Raw genomic sequence first — 24,721 nt, forward strand, 5'->3', positions numbered from 1 at the left:
ATTTTACAGCAGTGCGGAAGCCTCATGCTATTTATTATTTCAGTCATCTGGTTGATTAAGACATCATTGCCCTTGGAGTTCTGTTTTGTTCCCCTGAACTATGGTATACCCTCTGTTAATGTATTTCAGCCTATTCTGTGAAGTTTTTAGTAGAGTTGCTGTAATATTTATAATTTTCTAATTTGGTTTCTACCCTTCAGTGACTAAATCATAGATGCACTAAAGCAAGCTGTGAATGCACTAAATAAAGCTGTGAATGCACTAAATAAAGCTGAACTAAGGCAGTACCATATTTCTTTACACTTTCCCCTCCACATTGCACCATGGAGGATGCAATTATTTTAATTCCTCCATTTAAGAGTTTCAGGGGTAGTAGCAGTTATTTTCCCTACAAATGACAGAGGAGACCCTGGACTGTTACTCCTGGGTGAGGATACTACAAAATCACTTTACAGGACTGCAGAACTGTGGGAAACATTGAAGATAAAATAAAAATGCAGCATGTACATCTGGATGAACCGGTGCCTGTGTGCAATATGGTGCCATCAGCCACCTCTTATATCCAACAGCCTGATTTACAGGTTTCTGCATTATGAAAGCCAATGTGAAGCAACAGTCAATAAAACACCATGAACCACAAATTTAAGGCAGAGATGCTATCAAGCATTGGAAAGTGTGATTGTTTGTCTAGAGCTTATTTAATTCATTTTTTTTTTCCAGAGCAGGCAGATAGTTGGGTGCAAATGACCATCTCTGACCTTTTGAGACATGCCTGATTTTTCCTAAGATTAACACACTGAAATATATGTCTGTCTTATGGCATCTGTTTAACAAAAGCTCATTAAAGGTGTTAAGGTCTGCGACAGTGATTTGGGGGAAGGCTTGGGCTACCTCCTCACTCATTCTTTCATTAACATTTTTAACTCGAGATGCTGATTCAACCCAGATTCAACCCATTGCTTTGATAGCCCATGTAAGACTAGAAGGGTCTCTGTTTCCAGTGTACTAACATCTTTACCCTCCTGTGACCAACCTTCAATGCTCTTGGCTGCCTCTCAGCAGAGGACCTCCAGCCAAGGGGGGCTGGAGAGGAGAAGATTCTGCCAGGCGGGCAAGGACATGACATGGGTACTCTCCTGCACTGTCCACCACCAAAAATGTACACATAGACCGGGAATGCATTGACAGAGAGTAAAGAAAGAGTTCATCTAAACATAGTGGTTGATTTTGGTGGAAGATGTTGTTTTTAAAATGTTTTTTAAACATTTAGTGTTTCCCACTACATTGAGTCCCTAATGTTCAGAGCATCTTCTCTATCATGAGTGTGTGAGCAGGAGCTGTGAGCTTGTAAGAGTCACTGAAGGCATTGGCATGGCATCATCTTGGTAGCCTAAAAGTGGCCACCACGCCCGGGCGTAGGGTTTTGCTCCAAATGAGGAGGTACTATGGGATCCAGACAGGGAACAAAAGATGCCCTTGTGTTCATTAGCATGTGAAGACTCAGCACTGATCCCCTGTTCAAAAGAGAGGACACCTGCACGCATGTTAAGAAAGAGGTTTCCACCAGGGATCTTGCAGATGCACTAACAAGCACACCAAGTTCAGGTGCCTGAAGACCTTTCGTAGGACCAGGAGGTCTCTAAAGAGCTTTGGGGACTTCCAGGATTAGATTGTGTTAGAGAGTGGGCACCATGGATCATTAATTTTCCCTTGGTCCCAACTTTTGCAGACTGTGGCCTTTGAGTCTGAGGCAGCTGACGTCTCCTTGCAGCACGAAGCTCCATCACTTCTAGTCTGACTGGAGTGGAGTTTTCAGATTAAATCTCCTCCTAACAAAGTGTTTAGCAGCAAAGAAACATTCATAATGACCAGCAAAATGTTCTTTTTTTATTACTCTGTTAAAAACTTAAGCCTTATTTCCACTTTGATGTTACTCATTTCCCACCGTAAGATCGTTTCGTTTTTTGTCTGACACCATATCCCTGTTGCCCATGTAAATTCACAAACGAGATGATCAAACTCTTCCTTATGAAATGAGTGCCCAGAGGGTCTCACTGTAATACACATTTTCCAAACTTTTAAGCATTCTCATGATTTTTCTCCCAAGCTTCTTTATGTTTTCACATTCTTCTTGAAGGATAATCATAAAAGCTCAATATAATAAGCCTGTATTGGCTGCACCATCATCAAACAGAGATTATCGCTACCTAATGCTTCCAGAATTCCCCTCCTGATACATACAGGATTGTTTTACTCTTCTCAACAAGTCATTTTGCAGCGACTAGCGTTCCTGAGAAAAAAAGCCCTAAATATATGAATTTAGCTACTATTTTGATTGCATGCATTTTTCCAAGTGTCCCAAGGACAGGAAGCAGCCAGCACATCAAGCAGGGAGCTATGCAGAGCCCAACATTGTGGAGGTGCTTAGCCCAGAGAGGTATTGCCCAATCAATCAGAGCTTGCACATCTTTTTCATCCACAGCTTGGAAACTCTTCCCAAAGCCCTGAGATGGGGCACTGGAAAGGGATTCAAAATTAATTGCAATCCAGAGGAGGAGGGAATGTGGTCTATGAGGAAATGGGGAGTACTGTGCTCCCCCCTCAGCTAGTCATCAGGAAAAGAAAAATTAAACCATGAAGAAAGGATGCATTTGGGTTTCCCCAAGTGCCAGTGGGTAGGATGTTACCAACTGCCATGAAAATCCCATGGTGGTCTTGGGTGATGGCTTGTAAGCATGAACTGTGGTGGGAAATCAGCCAGTGCAGCCATAGGAGTGAGATGTTGAGACCTACCAGCAGCACCGCTCCTCCTTTTCCAACACCCATGGGCAAACTGGGGTGAAAAAGCCCCAAAAATGAACAGAAAATGAAGATCACCTATCACCTCTTAGAAGTCTGTTTCATTATAAGTGAATAAACCTCCCCCATGCTGCAGATGTCCCCTCTGTGTCCTTCACAGGACCTGCACCCAGGAGGCATCACTCCTGCACAAGTGCCTTTATCTCAGGAAATTATGAATATAAAGCCATTACTTGGACTTCTGTCCCCCCTTGCACGTTGCAGTATTGCTGGGACTTAGCCTTGAGGAGCAGAGGACCTTTCTGGGACCTCCCGAGAAGGAGCGGAGCCTGCAACAAGGGGAAGAGCCCTAGTGCTGCACCTTATTGCCAGCATGAGTCTATAAAAGAAGGAAATCCACCCAAAGGATTTTACGTAGCTTTCAAATAGAGTTTTCCCCTTGCACAATGCAAGTTGCTCATTTACCTTGAGGAACTGGACTTTTTTACCTGGGTAAAGCCTGATGCTGTTGGCTGCTCAAGAGGGAAGCAAAGACCTTGGCTGGCTCTTAGCATCTGCATTCAAGGGCAAGATTAGAGCAGGCAGGGTAGAGAGGCTTGCAACCGACATTCAGAATAACATTACAGCAAATAACTACCAATATAGGATGCTAAAGCCTTCTCCACTTCCCTCATTCATCACGTTTGACAATATAATAATTTTGCCTAACAGCTAGAAACCATTTCCAGCTAATATTATTTGTTATCTGCAGCAATAGCATTATACTAATATCCAGAGGGTCATGCAGCTGCCTTTTACAAGACACTGTATTCACATAATGCGTTTTCTGCTCCAAACCTTCATCTCAGTTTTATGTGAAACAAAAAATAAATAAGAATTACATCGAGCAGAAGAACTTGCAGACCGTGAGCACCAGTTTTCCAGATGTAGCTGGGTATTTCTGAGCCAGGAGATGCAGTCTGTTTATGAATACGAACCCCCAAATCCTTCCCATACCCAATTTGTATGTCAGCCAGAACAACACCGCCTAATACTTTATTCTCCAAACAAGCAGCAAATTTTCTCACCTAATACTCATTATTGCCCTTAAATTACTCCAGTGCTCTCCACCTCGCCTTCAGGGATGTCAGCCCTCCTTCTCCAGCTCCTCCACATCCCAGCAGCTCAGACCACTCTCCTTCTTCAACAGAAACCTTGCAGGAAAACCATGATTTGACTTTTTTTTTTCCCATTTCCAAATGAAATAAATCAGAAAATCAAAATAAAATATGTCCAGTTTTGCATCCATATAAAAATACGTGTACCCCAAGGAGCTTATCAGTGCCCACATTCATCTGATGGTTTCCCCCTCCACCATGAGAGCCCTCTCCCCCTTGACTTGCTGCTGCTTCTTCATGCCTGAGATGCCCTTCCCAAGTGGGTCATGAGCTTACATGTTGTGCAAATTATGTACACATGGATGCAAAGCAAAGCAAGATTGTTTCAAGTGCCATTATAATAATAGCTTAAAATGATGTAAGAGTTTATGTCACCTATTTTGCGATCAGAATTCTGCTACATAAAGTTCTTGTAAAAGCAGATATTCTTTTTCCATGGTTCCTTTATGCTTGCCATTGAACACAAGAACTTCAAAATACATTTGCTTTCATTATTTTTTGTTTCGTTTTGTTTGCTTTTACATGGCATGAAGTGAAAGCTTGCCTCGCCTACCACAGTGCTCCACAGAGAAGGTACCCAAGGGTACCCTCACGCACCTCCTTCCCCCCCAAAAAAGCACAATGCTCACCAGGGTCACTCAAAAGCCTCCAAAGAAACCCCTGAATGCCGCAAGCAACACCTTGTCCCCCCCAGCTGATGTCCCCCCTTCTCATCCATCAGGGCCAAGCTCTCCAGCTGAGCTCCTCCATAGCCAACAAGGAAAAAAAGAGACATATTCAGGGGTAAGTGATCCTGCCTCTTGTATTTCTCCATGTGGGATGGTCTGCACCTGGAAATGTTTGCAGTTACCAGGGTGACTGGGCTGGACACTTCTTCTCTCTGTAAAGCAGATCAGTTCTGGTCAGCTCACAAGGGATCTCGCAGCAGCATCACAGCAGGGAAATACAAAGCCGTGAGGTTTCCAGGGCTGCTTCTAGATTTAAGAGCCAGGGAAATCTGAGTTGGAAATGTCATAACATCTGCAGTGGAGTGATACACATTTTGGGTTGGGTTTTGGGGTTTTTTTGGATAGAATAAAAGTAAAACTGCAGGTTGAGAAGTGGGTGTCCCTGCAGGCAGACCCTCAGTCATTCCCCTTCTCCACTGGGACACATCACAGCTGAAGTCCCTGAATCTGGAGAATGAACTCATCATTTCCTTGGTGGTTTAACACCATTCTTCATCGTTTGCACCAACAATGCAGCATTTGGTGACACGGATATCTGTTTTTTCCCCTCTGCTTTTTGCTTAGTTTTTTCTGCTTTTGACTGCTTCCCTTCACTCCCGGAGAGCTACATGACATTTGCTGTGTATTTATCGTGCTGGGAGAGTCTGAAAATAGTCGAGGGGGTGGGGGGTGGGGTGGGGGGGGGGTTTGCACATAGAAGAAGAAGAGCCTTATGGCCCGAACCCCAGGGAGCCCAGGGAACAGCTGGGAAGCCACTCCCAAGTCAGGCTTTGCTGCAGCTTCCCTGCTTCATGGCTTTCTTCACCTTTTCTTCCTCGGAAAGCTGCACAGCTGCAAAGCCCTCCAGGAGCCGGGTGTCTCAGAGTCTGCCAGTGGTCATGAAACCCTTGGTCTTCCCCGCATGCCTCTGCTTTGAGTTATCTCCTTTCCCATGTCCTGCGTTGGTGACCTGCACTTTCAGAGCAGGGATGTTGCTGTGTCTGGGATGAGATGGCTCCTCTTTCACCCGGCCAGGCAAGGAGGGATCAAGAGGGATCCTCCTCCCTGCTCCTGCTGCTGAGAGCCTTCTCCTTGGTCCCTCTGCACCAGGCTGGTGGGAGCAGGGGAGACACCGTGCCCTGGAAGATGCTTTTCCCATGTGAGGTTTCTTCCCTGCGCCGGGGCTGAGCTGAGCCCTGCACACCCCAAGGGAAGGGAGCAGGAGAGGCAGATGTGCAGCGTCTCACCAGGAACCAAATCCTCCAGCTGTTGCTATTAGAAAGGATGGGGCCTGGGGACGTCATTGCAAGGATCCTGTTTGGCCCCACACATCTTTCTATGAGTCTTCAAAACAAGAAAAAGTAATAGCATCCTTCTGCCCTTGCAGCAAAGAAGGTGAATGGTGTCCTGGGCTGCATTAAACAAAAGCATTGCCAGCAGGTCAGAGGGGACCCTTCCAGAGAGGCCACAGCTGGAGTGCTGTGTCCAGTGCTGAGCTCCCGAGAGACATGGACATACTGGGGAAAGCCCAGAGAAGAGCCATAAAGATGCTGAAGGGACCAGAGCATCTCTGCTATGAGGAAAGGCTGAGAGAGCTGGGACTGCTCAGCCTGGAGAATGGAGAAGAAGAGAAAGCTCAGGGGGATCTCCTCCATGTACATCAATAGCTGCAGGGAGGGTGCCAAGAGGATGGGGTCAGGCCTTCCCAGTGCTGCCCAGTGCCAGGACCAGAGGCCATGGGCACACACTGGAACCAGGTCCCTCTGAACATCAGGAAACACTTTTCCCTGTGAGGGTGACCGAGCACTGACACAGGTTGCCCAGGGAGTTGGTGGAATCTCCATCCCTGGAGATACTCAAGAGTCACCTTGACGTGGTCTTAGGCATGTGGCTTTAGGTGGCCCTCCTTGACCAGGGGGTTGGAACAGAGGACCTCCAGAGATCTCTTCCCACCTCAACCAGCCTGTGATTCTGTGATTCTGTAGCTGCTGGGGGAGATACTTGGTGTGGTTGCAATCCCACTGCATGCCAGTGTCCATGCCAGGGAATTACTGCTCTGCATAACTAAGTGAATCCTAATTCCTTGGGGGGGTTGAGCTTTGCGAGCAAGATATGGGCTTGTACTGTCTTTGTGCCACTTTGTGCGCTTCTCAGCCCTTGGATTTGCTGTCCGTAACAGTCATTTTATCCATTTGCCTCCAGGAACATTCTGGCCTTCCCAATGTGTGTGTGCACAGATAATGGAATTAGGTTTTCTGGTCAAACCTGAATCTGGTAAGTCTCTGTGGTACTTTGTGCTTGGTTGTATTTAAAATGTGTCGGTGGTGTCATTCCTCTGCTTGATAAATGTGCTCGTGCTGGTTTGGCTTTGTAATCTGCTTTATGAATTAAAATGCAATATTCCTTTCGGTCATAGGCTGGAAAGGTGGAAATGCAAGGACACTGCCTTTGATGAAGCATGTTTCTTATTCACAGCACCGTTTATGGTTTTAGGAGTAGCTGCCCAAATTACATGTAAGTTATACTCGCTAACGTTTATCAACTTCATTGCTAAGGAAGGAGGATGAAGGTGAATTTAAAACAACATCTAGGGAAAGCGCTGAAGCCCTTGCCATGCAAACCATTGGATTTTCTGACTGTGGGTCATTTGAACAAACTGGAAACTGCTGCTCTGTCTCCTCCTGCAGTGCACAGGACAGCCAGGAAAGGTCCACAGTGCATGTGGCGATCTGCTTCTGGTTTGAATAGGAATCTATGCATGTTCACACCCAAGAAGGATTTGAGCAACTGAGACTGGGCACCCAGTTTTCCCACCCTCACCAGTCCCCCACCGCCTCTTGTGCCTCCTTACCCACTGCCAGCCCTTTCCAGCCCCTGCACTGCATTGGGGTGGGCTGGCCAGGGCTCAGCCAGCCGCGTCCCCTGCAAGTCTGGAGAGAAGCAGGGATGGAGCGAAGCAGCAGCAAACATCACTGCTTTTTGAGCAACGGGACCCTCCTGCCTCTTGCTGGCAGTGGCAGCTCCACTGCTGGGCTGGAGCAAGGCAGGAGCAGCACATCCCCAGAGGATTTTTCTGCTTTGCTGATTGTTTTCTACCTTTAAGGGGTTAAGAATCACTTGGAGATGAGCAGCCCCTTGCAGAAGGTTTTATTTTGTAGGGAAGTTGGGAGTTTCTGCCCCCACCAGGGAACCTCGGCGTGAGCCCAGGGCCTTGGGGCAAAGACGCTTTCTTACTTCATCATATGGACAAAGCTGCATTATTATTGTACCCAATTTATCAGCCTTTCTCTAGTGGATGACATCTAACTTATTTCATACCTCCTGGCTACCCTCACCAGTGTGTTCTCATCCTGGGAAGAGTCACTGCTTCTACCGCTTCTCACATCAGCCATTTCTTTTGATTCTTCCCCTGACATCTCTGTTTTGCTTAATTTAAGCTGTTCTGTTTTGCAACTTAGCTAGCATTTCTATTTTGAAGACCTACAGAAGCCTGTCAACGTTACTCCATCCCCTCCAGCAGTCTCTGTACATGGTTGTTCCTCCTTTATGCTTGAATAGTCATTACTTTCTGTCTCTTACCCTCCTAAAAAATCCAAAAAAGGAACAAAGCTACTGTGGGTTAAAAGAAGATGTCTCCTGTAAATAAATGCCTAGTTAATAGAGATGATATTCATAAGGGTGGAAATTAAAGGGGAGACAGCCAGGGACTGGTTTGAGTCCCACATATTTTGTCATGCTTTTGCAAGGGAGAGAAAAGGAGTAAGCAGAGAAGCAGCAAAGTTTCCCATGATACAAATTATGAAGGGTAGTGAACATCATTTGGGAAGAGCCGCAGAGAAATGCTGCGATCCTGAATCACTGGGTGATGGAGAAGTCGCGTGTTGGTGCTGACGAATGCAGGGTAATGCACGTGGAGAAAGACAAACTGACACGCACTAATGAGTTGGAAATTAGGTGTTACCACTCGCAAAAGGGCACGAAGACAACTATGGTAGGTCTCTGAAAACAGCAACTCGGCACCATCAGCTGCCTCCGAAATGGAGCAGAATAATCATGAACACGGGGAAGCAAACAGAGCAAAAGCAAAAGCATCATTATCCCACACAGTGCCCTAATCCTCAGATACTGCACCCAACGATTTTTATCTTGTCATCCACCTCAAAACAGATTATTTGGTGTTTCTCCTGCCACAAACACACCTGCAGAAGCTTTCCTCTGGCCCGGGCTGGCTCTGACCCTTCGTGTGTTGCTCCAATTTTGCTCCTGCAGTCTCACACCATGCTCATCGTGCTTTGTGTCCTCTGCTGGGGATCACCAAAGGGCTCCCACAGGGCTGATCTCTCCCTGCATTTTTTGTCTTCCCTCTACATTTCAGTACATTGCCTCTGCTTTGCAGCCATGCCCTCAAAGCCATTTCTTTAAGGACCCACCAGCCCTTAGCCAAGGAGTCACAGGAGACCGAGGTAGCTGGGAGCCTCCATCCCAGGGGAAGCCACAACATGCCTGGGTGACACATCCCGGAGAAAAGCCTTGTGCCATGGGCAGGAGATGGGCTGAGCTTGGCCTTGACCCCCCCCGGCCCAGCGCCGTGCCCCTGGGGGGAAGGAGAGACGGCAAGCATGGGTGATGCAGCATTTTCTGTTTAAATGTTCCGATGGAAGAAAGACAATTTCAGCATTAATGGGCCCCTGATTTCTGGAATTCAGTTATGTGCTGCTGGGAAAGGCACAGGATGAGCGGCGAGTTGGGGGGGGGGGCCTAGGTGCCAGTGGGAGGGAAGAGGAGTGGACTCAGGTGGTAGGTGGTGGGACAGGACAGGGTGGGAGAGTATGGGTGGCAGTTGGAAGTGGGACTGGGGTGCTGGGAGGTGGCTGAACAGCCTAGGTGGCAGTTGGAGAAGGGATGGGTTGGGATAGGATGGGATGGCATGGCATGGCATGGCATGGGTTGGGATGGCATGGGATGACGTGGGGATGGGATTAGATGGGATGGGAAAGGATGGGTGGCAGTTGGAGGAGGGATGGCGTGGCGTGGCATGAGACGGGTGGCAGTTGGAGCAGGGAGGGGAGGGATGGCAGGTAGGAGGGTGTTGGGTCGGTGGGAGGTGGCAGATGGAGCCAGGCGGCAGTTGGAAGATGGCAGGGCAGGGCTGGGTGACAGCGGGGTGAGGGGCTGGGTTAGGGGCAGGATGGGTTGGGGGGGACAGGACATGGAGGCCCCCAGTGCCAGCTGGTGGTGCAGGAGTGGAGCTGGATGAGGGCAAGAGCAGGGGCTTGGGGGCCGGTTGGGGCTGGAGGGTCTGGTGGCAGTTGGGGGGGGGGGGGCAAAAAGGGGCCGGGGGGGGGGGGGGGGGGGGCCCGGTGGCTGCTGGGAGGGGTGGGATGGGACCACAACCAAGCAAGGTGGTGGGGATGGAAACAGGGTGACAACCCCCCCAGGGTGGGCTGAGACCAGGGGAGGTTGAGGTGAGGGCTGTGGCTGATGGAGTGTCCCCACAGGGCTGGACCGGTCTGGAGGGACGCAGGGATGGGGACGGGGGGCTGGCCACCCCCGAGGGGCCCATGGGTCAGGGCACTGATCCTGCTCCTCTGTCCAGGTGAGGGGCAGGGAGACGGGAGGATGGAGCAGGGCTGGGGTACCCCGAAGGGCAGGGTGGAGGGGCACAGGGGGGTGCGGGTGGGATGGGAAGCGGGCAGGGGGGCTTTGCATGGGGGGACACGGGATGGGGGGTACAGCCTGGGGCATATGGGTGGAGTATGCGGATGGGGGATGCAAGGGCAGGGATGAGGGTGGAGGATCCAGACCGGGAGACACGGGCAGGGGATGCGGGGTGGGGACAGGCATGGAGGGACACGGGCTGGGGAACGTGGGCTGGGGAGGCGAGCAGGGGGATGATGCACACTGGGCTCAACTTCTTGTAATTACTGAAGTCATCTCTTTTTTCCCCTTTTTAAAAAATGTTCTCCGGAGTTTCTTGTATCCTAAACTTCATTAGAAGCCAGCATTAACAGCAAAGAGCTGCTCAACCACCTCCTCTACACCTCTCATTGAAGACAGATGGACTGGCAAAATTTAAACATACCAAATTTTTCAAACATCCACTTAAAATCCTCCTTCTGCACTGCAGGGGTTGGAAATCCTTCGTTGCCTGGTGTGATTAATGCCCTTTTTTCCCTAAATGCAGAATTCCTTACAGGTTTTACTGAAGCATCGAGAATCATCTACTCCGAAGTTACAGTGCCCAGGCGGCTGGAGGCAAAGGATGGGACCTTCACAGAGGTCATTTGCTTTTTAGGAAATGCTGTTTCGACCATGGGTCTAGACCATGGCCTCTGCAGGGGCCATGGGTGGGTGCTGAAGGGAGAACGGGGCGAGGGGACAGCTCTGGCTTCCCAGCCAAAATCAGCCTGTAAATAGTGTTTCCACTGTTGGATTAATTTGTAAAGTTAATCAGTGCCTTGGCCATTCCAGGGGTACACGTCCTATTTAATAACAGCAGAAGGAAACCACCACATCGTCCATCTGACACGGGCAAAGTAAGGCTCTTCCCCAGTTTTCCTTCCTCTGTTTATTTTTTGCAAGGGCCATTACAGGGAATTAGTGGACCCGCACTGAGGATTTTTGCTTTGCTCTTCAGAAATCTGATAGCCAAGGATATCCCGGTTTTCACATACAGTCCGGAAGGAGACCTGATAACCGAGTTTCCATATATTCAAGTAAGTTTAGGCATCTGTCAAGGATGCATCAACAGCCAGAACCAAATGACCCTCCTCCTCCTCGCAGGCTCATTTGAATACACCAGTGGATCTAAGCAAGGGATGACTTTCTGTTTCCAAAAAGATCTGTTATTTAGACACTCTTTGTTTAAAAAAAGGAAGGAAATTGTATAGAGACTGATAAAAACTAGAAAAACAATTTCAGATTGATCAGCACACTTGATTTCCCTTTCAAATTTTTCAAGTTTTTAAAATAATTTTACTCCATCAAAAGAAAAATCAAGAAATCACAAAATACTCCACCAAAAATTCATCATTATCCAGTGATGAGCTCTCAGGCTCCTGTTTTTTTCCTATTTACCTTCTATGCTTTCACTTTTGTTTTGCATGTGAACTACCCCTTTCAAAGTGGTAAAACCTGGATTTGGGGAGGTTTTTATGTGTCCCGTTACTGATGCGGGGGTTTTTTGACCTGGACATGGGAGCTTTTCCCGCAGCCTGAAGCCACATTTGCACCTTACAGGACGACTGCTACTACAAGGGGTTTGTGGAAGGCTCCCCGGGATCCATTGTCTCCCTCAGCACGTGCTTCGGGATCAGGTAGGGCTCTTCCCAGGGAAGAATGGGGGGCTCAGTATCAAATTAACTGTGATGGGCGTATAGCTCCCTTTTTAAAGCAGGTGTCCTCACTTCCACGTGCGATGCTTTCTGCTGCATCTCGCTACTAAAATTCAAACCTTTTTTTTAGCATTACAGATTTTACAGCCTCTCCAGTATAAATTTTAAAGGCACATATTTTATAGAAAAACAGTTTTTAATGAAATTTTTGGCCAAACAATGTGCTGTATATTCTTCTGGCAGCCTGTAAGCAGGTAGCAGGTTTGACATGTCAAGAGAGTTCAAAGACTTACTTTAAAAGACAGTAAATTAAACAAGCACTTCTCGAGAAACTTCTTCTTCAGGTGCACTCCATGTCTGGGATATATTCATTTCTGATAGTGCAAGCTCTGAACATGAGACTGAAAGCGTACCTGTATAGGCATAACAGTCTCTGGCAAATCAGACTTCCCAAAATGCTGTATTAAACTGGTGGTCACCCATAACCATCACCAACATCCCTCTTGAAGTCCTTTCTGCAGAACTTTTTTACTTTATAATATTAGTCAAACGGAAAGGAATGCCAGCGTAACCTCTCCTCTGAAGATTAAGAGGATACTTAAATGAACCATGCACAGCTCAACAGTCCTCTTACATTATCCCTCTGCAATGTTATTGAACCCAAACCTTCGATCTTCTCCACAAAATCAGCCCTGGGGAGCAGGAGCTGCTTCTTTTTAAAGAGATTGTCCTAACTTTGAAAATGTTTAATTTTATTTTGTATTATTTTCACTGGCTTTGGTGGAAGGAAGTTATCCAGCCTTTCATGCAGCCATCCATGATTTATAGCATCCAGCTGCCCACACTCTGCACTGGTGTCAGACTCCCCACAGCAAGAATTAACTTCCTTCACAGCCTGGATGCAGGGGACTCGCAGGGTGGGAAACCGGTAATTTTTTCCCATTAAAGACCTTCTTGATAAATCCACTAGCACAACTGCCTTAGCAAAGTCTTCTGGGTTTCCAGCTCAGTGTTTGATGTTTTCCTATTGTGATACACAAACCAGTAATTATGAACATTTTAGGACTAAATAACTCAATCTCTGGCAAAACTAAGGCCCATTGAGCCTCTCTTATGAGACCAGGCATGACACTGAGTTTTGGTAGACCTACCTGCACCTTCTTTCTCAAACAAGCACCCCAAAAGGTCTCTGAATTAAGTGAGGTTTTTTAGAATGCAAACTTACTAGCAGATGCAGCCTATTTAGCTGCAGTGTCTATGCGAGGATAAACAGATCTTAAAGACAGATGCTCCTTGGAAGAGCCGTAGCACAGAGCTTTTATTGCCTTCTCACTTTCCTTTAATATATAGCATTTATCTGCAGCTTCTTTACTTTTTTCCAAAGCTGCACGATTGCTCTCTCAAGGCTCTCTTATGTATCATAAACCTTGGGCATGACACTTCTTTTCCATAAAAGATCTTTTAGGTGAGCTCCTTGTATCTTCTCATGGGATCCCTATCCACAGGAGCAGTGGTATGCAAGAGCTGAATCTTTCCATATCCCCCCCCTTCAAACAAAAAACCCATAAAATATGGGTTGATCCCAATAGCCCTGAACCCCAGAGGCGGCTCCTGGAGCTTCTACCTGTTGGCGAGATGCACAGGGCTGCCCTGCCTCTCCTGCTATGATAAGCACCCTGCACCTTGTTTATTTTTGCATTTACTAAATAATTTAAGAAGTCATTTAGTTTGCATCTCTTACTGACTCCTCTGTTGGAAAATTCTCAGTGGAGTTTTGCAAATTGGAGATCTGAGGTACGAAATCGAGCCCGTGGAGAACTCCTCAACGTTTCAACACCTCATTTACCGAAGGGCGTTGGAAGGTGGCTCACGTCAGCTATGCCAAGTGCCCGAAGAGCACAAGGACCACCTGCCTGAATACGGAGAACTTGCCAACAGGAGTCATAAAATCCTTGTTATTGAAGTAAGGACTCCCCACCCGCTTGTGTCATGTTGCACATTTGTGTGTGTACGTACAGGTTACATTAAATGCTGGGAGTGATCTGACCATAGGGAAAATTCCTATTGCATTCACAAAAGCATGACAGGGGTTTCACGCAGTAAAGCATCTGCAGGTCTGGAAGCAAACAGGTTTTCTGTATAGTGACAGTGAGCAAAGCACCCTCACATGATATGGAAACCATACCTACAGGCATGCCTAAGCATCACACCGTGAAATGAAGACCCCATTCCGTTTCTGAGGGGTTTTAGGTAGCGCTTTGTCAGGTGCAGATCATCCTGCCCTGGGTTTGCTTCTCTCTTGAGATCCTTTCCTGCTTGCCAGTTCATCTCACAAACCCTGAAAAAAATATTCAGGTCTTAAAAATGGGGGTTGAAATGAAAGTGGAAGTAGCAAACAAGAATTTTTTTAAGACGGCGATAAAAAGGGGAGTTGACATGTCTGTCAGCTCCAGAGATAAAAGCAGCTGAAGGTTTCAATAAACAAATCTGAAATGATTAATCATTTTTAAAGACAGTTAGAGAACATTTCTAAATAAGCTGTGATCAGAAGCTATAGAAGCAATGATTTCAATCGTTGCTGCCTTTCTATTATAGATAATCTATCGACAATCCAGTATTTTATTGCCTGACTCCAGAAAGGAAAGTGTAGACTCGTGGACCACGTGTCTGCATCCAGAGCTCTTCCCTCCAGACCCTCTTTTGTAGGGCTGCCCAGGCAAAGAGCCTGGGAAGGACACAGCTTGGGGGTGGGATGTGTTCCTGGGATGTGGGTGCTATCAGCCCCTCTGACAACCGTCTTGAGCTCCATCTCACAGGGTCATAGGATGACCCAGGTTGGAAGAGACCTCAGGAGGTCTTCGGTTCAGCTTCCTCCTCCACGCAGGGTCGGCTCTGAGGTCAAACCAGGTTGCTCAGGGCTTTATCCAGTTGGATCTTGAAGACCTCCAAGGATGGAGACTGCACAACCCCTCTGGGCAACTCCCTGCAATGCTTGAATCATCTTCCTTATTAATGTGTCAGGAAAAGATGCTCTGGGGTTGTAATTCGTCTTTTGTAGAGAAACCTCTGAACACCTCTCAGTGCTCTGTCTGTGCTGCCTCTCCCTTACCTCCAGAGGGACCTGGAGGTGCAAGTCCCTGGGGCCATGGCTGGGTGCCTCTCTCCCCACAGTCATTTTTGCTGAAGTCCTGTGAGCACCGAGTAAGGGGGAAGGTTACATCGCCTGTCTTACTGACGCGACTCCTGCTCCTACACTCTATTTGTTTGCCTTTCTTTTCCCTCATTGGGCAGCAGAATAATTTCGAGTCTCATCACTGTTCATCGTGCCTCTCTGATGGAGCTGTCTGCAAATCTGCCAGCACGCTGTGTTAACCGCGGGCTGCTGGGATTGATGTTGAACAGTTTCTCTTCTGGGTCTGACTCTCCTGGGACTTCATTTAATGCATCTTTACATGTAGGCAATAAAGATCAACAACTTCTCCCTCTGTGTCTTTAGTTAGTATTCACCTTATGGTAAGAAAATCTAAACTCTACTCCCCATTTTGCTCAAATTACACACACAAAAAAAGCTTTAGCTATGCCAAAATGCACACATCTGTTGGTTTTTTTCTGTTCAGAAACAGTTTCCACGTTTTCAAAGGAAATTAGTTTGTTCTGACGTCATTTGATATTGGATATTACTGATGCAGTTGTTATCAGAAACACCTTGGTTAGAAAAACAGTTTATTTGCTTTGATTTGTGAAAACTTTTAGAGCTTGTGAGGACTTTTGTCATTGCTGTTCCTGCTTTCAAAAGAACTGAGATAAAGTGTTATTTTTGTACCTACGAGTGTGGATTATTTATAGCAACAGCCTGGCCTATGCCAGCGTACTGTGACTGCATTCACTGAAAGAAATAAAGAGTGACATTCAGAGATGCTGTCTTCTGATAATAATATGAAGCATTTAGATGAAAGAATTACTTATCAGCTCCCATGGTGGAAATATTGTTTTATAAATTGCTACAATTTCACTGAATTTACTGAGAACCTGCCAGGGAAAGGGGGTAATTTAGAACAATAATAAAGTGGTATTTGTTCACCGGAGAGGAGAGATGAGTCCCCATGCTTAAAATGATTTAAGCAATAGCATTTTTTTAGCCATGCATACTTCTGCAAGAGCTAAACCATTTAGAAAGTTGTCTTTCTCAGAGATAGAGACTCATCCTCCTCTCTTCTACCACCAAAACTCCTGGGAACTACTCAAGAGAAAAGCTAACGTGTCTTCCTCACCCCCGCCTCAGCCAATGCCAAAGCTACCAGCCAGGTTGTTGTAGGGTCAGCTTCTTTTAATCCTCGCCGCTTCACCAAACCTGCAGATCTTGCATGCCCTCACAGTCTCACTGTGCGCTCACTCCATCAGAGAGGGGACGTTGCTGCCAATGAGCAATACCTGCTGCGAGGAGAAGACTAACCCCCCCAGATTACCCATTAACCAATTGCTACCAGCAGTTAATGTACTGGATGTACGTAGAAGAAGTCAATGAGCTCTACCCAGCCCAAGACTGAGTGCATCCCACCTAGAGCAGATTTTCTTCCACCTATGGAGCTGCCCATGCACAAGTAAACACGCAAAGGGCACAGTACCAAAACCCTTATTTCCAGAGGCTGATGGATCCCAGGCACGGTACACGGTGCCTCTCACTGCCTGGGTCTATCGGTGGGCACGCTCCCATTTGCTGTATTACGCAGGTGTGCTGGGCAAAATGAAGAAAAACTAAGTAAGAGTTCTTTTCGTGGTTTTCGTATGGCTTGAACAATTTCACTTCAGGACCAGTTTTTATCTGCAATTATCGGTTCGCCCTCCTGGTTTCTAGCATTGAGCTGCTTGATGCAGGCAGCTCGTGTTGACCCCACTCAATTCTCCCTTTGACACAGTTTTTGTGGTGCCAAATCTAAGGATTAAAAAATGGTCTGAGCACGTGCAAAAGTCTGCAGCTCATAGTGAGCTGATTTAACATGAGCAATGCCAGGTAATCCCCCTCCTACCAAGAAAACCCGACCTACAACTGTGTTCTGTCTCTGAATGTCTCTGCTCTCGCCCTGATTACTCGTTATGCTCATTAATCCTTCTCTAATGCATAATTGCTCTGTGTTCTTGTACTTAAGGGAAATTCTGGATTAGTTTGAGTAACACCACTTAGGTTTTTTACAATGCGGTGTAAGCTTTCAAGCTCCTGAACATATCTCAATAACCACAGTGTCATTTGTTCACTGCCAGGAGGTTCCTGGTCTTCAGATGCTGCCTGTGCCCACCAGATACTTGGAGCTGGCTCTGGTCACAAACAAAGAGCTGGTAAGCATCAGAAATTATCGCCGTGCTACGGCCGTCGTGTTATATAGGAGGGAATCCTTGGCGTTCAGCATTGTAACGTAGCCCTTCTCCCCTTTCAGTTTAAAGTTAAGAACTACAATGAAACCCTGATGCTACATCTGTTCATTTCCATAAGCAACCTCCTGAACACGGTGAGTTTTAATGATGTGGTAATTACAACTGCCGTTCTGCTCCATCAGCTGGCTGTCTAACCCGCGACGCTGGCAAAGAGATGAATGATCTGTGCCTGACTGCAGCTACTCTACCAGGAACCAACGTGTTCCTCAATGCTATAAAACCCACCTCAACTATTAAGAAGTTGCTTCAAATATGAGTGAAGCCCGTTTAAAAATAATTTTGAAATCATCCCTATAAAATGGTTGACTTAGAATAGGCATTATTATTACTAAATGCTTTCTGGTAGCTCATTACGACGTCCCTTTCTCTCCTTTACGATCATCCCCCTTACCAGCCTCTTCTTGCTCTGAACCCTCCAAAACAGCACAAGAGTTTTCCTCTTCTGCTCTGTGAATACACCAACAAGGAGCCAGTGCATCAGCCACGAGCTCAGCCATAAGGCACTCAAAAATGAGCTACACAGAAAGCTCCATTAAATTAATACAATGCACAAAAATAAACGGCGTGCTCAGCTCTTTCAGCTTTAGCAAGAAGCTGGTCCTTGCACGAATAAATCGCGGAGGCAGGCGCAGTGCCCAGGGTCGCCGCACGCCCCATGGGCTGCAGGGGATGCAACCCTCGCCGCCTTCCAGGTGTACAGGCGCATGAAGCTGCAGATCGTCATCAGCGCGGTGGAGATGTGGACCAGGACCGACCAGGTGACGGCCGCCCGCAGCCTGGCCCGGACGCTGCAGGTTTTTGCCGCGTGGTGTCAGAGGGATGCCGTCGGTCGCATGAATTATGACCATATCCAGTTACTGCTGTAAGAGTGCTGCGGTTTAATCGCTCAGCTCACGTGCCGGCTGTGGGGAGATAAGCAGGGAGCAAGAATATTTTCATCTCTTTCTTCTTCTAATTTTTACATATATATGCTGATAAGTCTTTTGTCCGGGTGATATCTCGTGGAAAAAAATGTAACAGCTTAATCAGTTCTTGTACTAATCAGCACATATTTGTCATGTAAATTGGTACAAGAATTCTCTTTTGCCTTTCATTGTCCTCTTTTATATTTTTCCACACACGTACGCACACAGAGCATACAGCTTATTTCCAATTTTGATACAGTTGTCTGTAACTGAATTATTTCAATCTCATTTTTAGTTTTTACTTATTTTTATATATACAAGCCACTCATTTTTTAGATAGAATAATTCATTGTTATATGGTTTACAACTCTATATTTCTGTTAAATCTTTTTGCTAGGACAAGGGAGTTAGATCTCAAACTGCAAGATGTTTAATCAATTATTTCACTCATTTGCTTTTTAAGACCTAGCTCCTTGTTTCTGTTTTGTCTGTCCCTTTTTCCTTTATTTTGGGGGAAAGAAACCTTCAACATATTATATTGCCAAATCTTTTAAAAATAATTTTGAATAATTATTTTTTATTGAAATAGCCTATAGGCCACTCTTCCCTTTAAAGTAGGGAGGATGCCAATGAGTTTATAAACTGTGGCCCTGCCTCCTTAGCATGATGCATCGCTGGTGCTTGCACACCTGATCTGTGGGTACCAGCCCAGCTGCATACAGGGCTCCCATAGGAGAAATGGGTGATGCTGGGCTTTTCTTCAAGAAAGGAGCCCCTCATTACCCAAAACCATTATTTTCCAGCTGTAATTCAGGCGATGCATCCCATTATTGACACAAAGTGGTTCTGCATTTCCTTAACGTTCAAACTTTCCTGCTGCAGTGGCCAGCACTACAAGGAACGGGGATTTGCCTGGAAGGGGACAATGTGCCAGACGGACTCCATGGGTGTCGTCTCGGTAAGGGGAGACCTCACGGGTTTGCACTGAAAGGAAAAATAAACCTTTCACATTCACAGTGAACCTTGGGAGTTAATTCTACATAACTCCTGGGCTCAGGCTTTTACCAATTAGCAGGTAACACCTAAACTGGGCATCTAAAGGAGTTGATGTTGGTCTTGGTTTTGCCATTTCTTAAAGAAGATGAGACGGTGAAGGAACAATTCTCCAGTGCTGCCCCAGACCAACTCTTTAGGGGTCCTTTGGTTTCCCTAATTGGTTGTCTGCCGGTGCAAGTCCCTAGTGAGCACAAATTGCACAATTACTGAGCAAAACATTGGAAGTTTGGATCTGAATTTCTCCACATCAACATACACTGACTTGAGAAAATGTGTACCTGTGGTTTTTCTTCCCGCCTGCAGTTCCCTGGCCATGACACCATCAGCGACATGATGATGCTTGCCCACGAGATAGGCCATAGTTTAGGCTTCAGCCATGATGACGCAAAACAATTTCAAAACAAATTTTGCAATTGTAACTGCACCCAGAGAGGATGCATCATGCGAACATCCCCAGGGTAAGTGAAGCTTGGCTTTCCCTACATCACTGAGGGTGAGATTTGGGTCATTGCCTTCAGCTGTCCACCTCTGAGCAAATGCTGTGTTTCTGTAGGGGGGGTGTATGCCCTTTCCTCCACAGCATCTTTTAATCTTCCAGCTCAACTTGGCAGAGGAATGGGAGTCTAAGCTGCCCCTGCTTTGTGCAGGTGGTTGGACTAGGGACTTCCAGAGGTACCTTCCAACCTAAATTACTCTACGATGCTTTATCAAGTGAAAATAGTTATTTAGATAAGACAAGAGATACCAGTTCTCCCTGAGACACAAATCCACAGAAAACTTGGCTTCCTTGGATCCACTGGCCACAGAATATTTATTTTCGATCTGCTTTCTCCAAGCGCTGCTTGGTTTTGGCTTCCTCATAGCAGGAGCTGCTCCTCATACCTGCTCTCTCGATGTAGGATCATCATGAAGAAAAAGAATTCCACTAATTAACTAATGTCTCCTGAAACCTGTGAAAAATATTTGGTAGACATCAGCTTCTGTTGTTTTAGCATCAAAGAAACCATATGATATTGCAGGAGAATCCTTGCATTGGTCAGCTCCACGTACTGCTGATAATACAATGTCTTTAAAAAAGACTCATTCCTCTTAGCTCTAGAGGTCTGCCCAACACACAGTGGACTTCAGCAGGCAGTGAAGGTTTCTTCATTGCAGATTGGTTTGCTTCCAAGTCCTAAGATCCTTTTTTTGGTGTGAAGAAGTCCTCATCTCTGTTTCACTCTCTGCAACACACATACTGCAGCAATGAGAAAGACACAGGCTCCATGCTTCATATTAGACCCTTATCTTTACTAGAGACCAGCTAAGCCCCCCTGAAGACATTAAGGATTGGAGAAACTGAAGTCTCCTAGCAGATTTGTCTGTTCTTTCAATAACATCAGGATTGAAACAGCCATTTCAGTGGGGTCACCAGCAGACCTGCTTCGCCCTGTGATGTCCCTCCCATCCCGTCCACCTGGAAGTCACCTCTATGGTCACCTCAAGGGGGCTGAGGACCCAGCACACAAGGGCTGGGGCGAGAACCTCAGCAAGTCAGAGCACCATGTTTCATGGCTCTTTGATCCTTCAGCTTTTGCTGCCATCCATTCCAATAGTAACCTCGTTATCCTAACGTACTCATTAAATTTGTCTGTTTCCAAACCTCTCACTTTAGCCAATAGTTCTTCCAGAATTCCTAAACGGCGATTAATCAACATGTTCAGTTGAGTTGTTTCCAATTTGGCCACAGTAATTTCCATGCCCGTATTTACACATGAAAAAAGGAGAGAAAAAAGACTTATTCCCACTAAAACTGTCCATGTTCCTCTTTGCTAGTTAATCTATTTGTTCTTTAAGTCCATCAATTCATTTATAAATATGGTATGGTCATATATAATTTTTTTTTCTTACAGATCTTGCTTGGCATTCAGTAATTGCACTATGGGAGAATATTACGATGAAGTAATAAGAAAAAATCTACCTTGTCTACTCAACATACCATCTTTAAAACCATTTCTTCTTGAACTCTGCGGCAATGGTGTCTTGGAAAAAGAGGAAGAATGTGACTGTGGCAGTGACGAGGTTAGCAACTAAAAATTTCACTGCAATCTGCATCTTAGAGTAGTGTTCATAAAACTGTGGTGGTTTTGCAACTATGAAAGCTCACTGACTCATGGGAAGAACTGGTCTTTGAAGTGTTACACATTCAAATGAGCCCACTGGCTTCCACTTCTGTGAATTCCCTTGAAGTGGGGGTTTTCCCAAATATGGCTTTATTTGTGGGCAAAACATGCATGATTTGTGTAAACATATGCAGAGCATATCTAGAGGTAAATTCAGGGGTTTTTTCCATGACTATGGAGGGACCTTTCGTGGCAGACTCTGTGCAGAGCTGACGGTGAACTCTGTCTGCAAGTCTCTGATAAAGAGTCACGCTGCTAGGACAGAGACGAGACCTCTCCATACCTTGTCCAAATAGAAAGGTATTTTCCTTCTGGTTGTACTAATGTTCCTAAAAATGAGGGGTCTGAAGAAAACAGAAGTATCTGAGCAGTGCTGCAGACAAAGTGGAGGTTCTTCAGAAGGGACATGTCTTTGCTTCCAAACCGCTCTATATACAAGCAAGTTATGAGCACTTGCATCTTCCTGTCTGTAAAATGAGAGTTTTTCTATTTCTGTTCTTTCTTATATTTACCCTGAAGCCCATGAAAGAAGTGCTTTTCTGAAGCACTTGCAATTTGGTATCTTTGCAGCTCTCATGCCAGGATCCATGCAGTTGTGACACATTGGAAAGTTTGAGTTTTCCAGTGGAAACTCTCATTTGCATTTTGTGTAATCTTTATTTGTACAAAGCTTCTGTAGCTTTGTCAAAACTCGGCCGTTGCACTGACATCTCCCACACAGAGCAATTTGCATGTGTATTATATCCAGGCTTGGGTTGAACATCATGCACCTTGTTGGTAAAGAGGGTTCACCTGCTTTAAGAAATTATGCTAGGAAAAACCAAATCCTACCACCTACAGCCCCCAGAACCTTGCTCTCTCCAACCACTCGTCCCAGACCTCTTCTCCTTAATCAGGCACAGGGCTCAGCCATACAAGTGCCCTGACCAGGAGACCCTTTTTATCACCCTCCTTTATCCCCCCTCTTTTCAATTGTCCTACACTTGTTCCTCCCCAATCCACCTTAATCTCTCCCTGCCTTTGGTCCTTCCCCTCACCATCCCCAACAAAGCTTTGCACATCCCCACATTTGCCCTAAAACATCCCACAATAAGTTTTACGCAACCCTACATTCCCTCTCAAATACCACATTATAAGTTTGAGTCCTCTTCAGGAGAACCAAGAAAATCTTGTTTTCCATCAGTGACCCAAGAGCTCTGGTCTTTGCTAATGTTCCTATTATCTCCTCTTCATCAGCATTGTGTGATCAATTCATTCCTGTTCCTGTCTCCTTTCCTTGTTTTTATGCTAAAAAACCATTAACCAGCTCTCCTTCCAAAGCAGATACCCTTACATCCCAGGTATTCTTAAAATTTGGGTAATTAATTGTGTTTATGTGCCAGAGTTGAGAAATCCATCAGCTCTAGCACCTTGAATGGTTTGGGATTGGGAATTTCAACTTTTAAGGAAATGGTGGATCATTGCTGAAAGAGTTGAAAAAGGGAAGGAAGGAAGGAAAGTACAAAAGAAGGAAAAAAAGGATAGAAAGGGAGACTAATATCTCCCGTTGTGCTCAGAAGGGTTTCCAAGTACTCTGGAAACATTAATGGGCCTATTCTTAGAGCACCCCTGTGAAGCAGGTAGGTTGGCTGATTAACAGAGGAGATGAGATGGAAGCACTAGTGTTTAAAGAAAAATGTGAATTGTTTTAAAAGTGTCTACACAAGGCATAGTTCCCCTTGACACAGAACTCCAGAAAGTCCAGAGTCTGAGGAGCAGCAGAAAACAGCAGATTTTTTTTTCCCTTTATTTCCTTTAATTCTGTGTCTCTTAAGCTAGAGAAGCTGATCCAAATAAAGAAACTCTTAACACTGAGAAGGTGCAACATTATTTACTTCCAGGCGTGCCTCCAAGAAGGATGCTGCTTCTCCTCCAGCTGCTTGCTCACACCAGGGGCTTCTTGTTACAGAGGTGAATGCTGTCACAAATGTCAGGTAAGTCACAACAGCAACAACCACTATTGGCTTTGTAATCTAGGGCAAACTAATGATTTAATTGTTCTTCAGAGCTGTTGGTTAGGTGCTATAGTGTTTATTTCCTGTATTTCTCAGTATATTTGGTCTGAAAATATCCACAAACTTGATTGGAAACTGCTCATGCTGAGGTAGAAAACAAATAGTTTAGATACACTGAACTTATGTCAGACAAAAACCATCAGCAGGAGCAGCAAAGAGAGGGTGTAAGGACAGGACCAGCTAACCCAACACAAGCATCAGTGTCATGGACCAAACATCCAACGATCACAAGTCTGGCTGAAAGGAAAGAGATTTTAAAACCTCATTTACATTCCTGCTGATTTTGAGCTTTTAGGGAAAATCCAGCAACACTATTTGTAGAGGCATTTCAGATTCAACCTGAAATGCACAAATAAAACCACGAGTTTCTCTGCTGGAATATCAGGGATCATCATTTGCAATGTCTCAATTTCCATAGAATAGCAAGGACTTTAGTCCCTTATACCTTCCTCCAGTCCTTATTCTGTCTGACTTTTTGCAAATTCAAGTTGCTGTCCTTCATCTTACACTTTTGGGGCATTCCCTAAGATTTTGCCACATGGGTTTCAGTAATTTGGGCCAGCCACACCACGAAAAAAAAAAATCCATTCAAAACTAATTTTGTGGGCTTTTCTTTACAGTTTCAGCCAGCAGGAAAAATCTGCAGAGAAGATAGGAGCATATGTGATCTCCCCGAGTACTGCAATGGCTCTTCAGGGAGCTGCCCCATGGATGTATTTAAGCAAGATGGAACCCTGTGTGGTGACAACAACCGCTGCTACGATGGACACTGCCACAGCCACGAGGCACAATGCAAAGCTTTATTTGGCAGAGGCAAGATACCTCAACCAAGGAACAGTCAGATCATCTCATATGGAATTAGCCCTCACCTTCAGATAACACTTCGTCTCATGTCTCCTCCCCCTTCCCTGCCCTCTGCTTTAAAAAAGTCTGGTTTTTCGACAGTCACTGAAGAGTCGCTGTTTACTCTTTATAAGGCAGGCAGGCTTCAATAGATGGGCCAGTTACTTAAGAATATAAGTACTTGCATAAAAAATACTAAAGAATACTTCTTAAATACCCCATGATTTTATAACAACAGCTATATAACTACACACACACATATATATATATATCA

The 24,721-nt window shown here is 45.7% G+C and overlaps 1 protein-coding gene across 1 annotated transcript in view; it reads left to right on the top strand.

The window, feature by feature from the left end:
* The first annotated feature begins 10,189 nt into the window (after positions 1 to 10,189).
* The window catches only part of LOC104837555 (disintegrin and metalloproteinase domain-containing protein 9-like), a 30,668-nt gene continuing 16,136 nt past the window's right edge, over positions 10,190 to 24,721 (top strand). The window contains exons 1-14 of the mRNA XM_010576761.1: positions 10,190 to 10,259; positions 10,848 to 10,942; positions 11,135 to 11,199; positions 11,301 to 11,379; positions 11,903 to 11,979; positions 13,765 to 13,960; positions 17,257 to 17,331; positions 17,430 to 17,501; positions 18,120 to 18,289; positions 19,215 to 19,290; positions 19,692 to 19,846; positions 21,281 to 21,449; positions 23,431 to 23,523; positions 24,225 to 24,417. Of these exons, the coding sequence (XP_010575063.1) occupies positions 10,190 to 10,259; positions 10,848 to 10,942; positions 11,135 to 11,199; positions 11,301 to 11,379; positions 11,903 to 11,979; positions 13,765 to 13,960; positions 17,257 to 17,331; positions 17,430 to 17,501; positions 18,120 to 18,289; positions 19,215 to 19,290; positions 19,692 to 19,846; positions 21,281 to 21,449; positions 23,431 to 23,523; positions 24,225 to 24,417 (1,585 nt within the window). The remainder of the gene's footprint in view (positions 10,260 to 10,847; positions 10,943 to 11,134; positions 11,200 to 11,300; positions 11,380 to 11,902; positions 11,980 to 13,764; positions 13,961 to 17,256; positions 17,332 to 17,429; positions 17,502 to 18,119; positions 18,290 to 19,214; positions 19,291 to 19,691; positions 19,847 to 21,280; positions 21,450 to 23,430; positions 23,524 to 24,224; positions 24,418 to 24,721) is intronic.

The sequence above is a fragment of the Haliaeetus leucocephalus genome, unplaced genomic scaffold (assembly GCF_000737465.1).
Source record: "Haliaeetus leucocephalus isolate CR32 unplaced genomic scaffold, Haliaeetus_leucocephalus-4.0 Scaffold536, whole genome shotgun sequence".
Classification (NCBI taxonomy): domain Eukaryota; kingdom Metazoa; phylum Chordata; class Aves; order Accipitriformes; family Accipitridae; genus Haliaeetus; species Haliaeetus leucocephalus.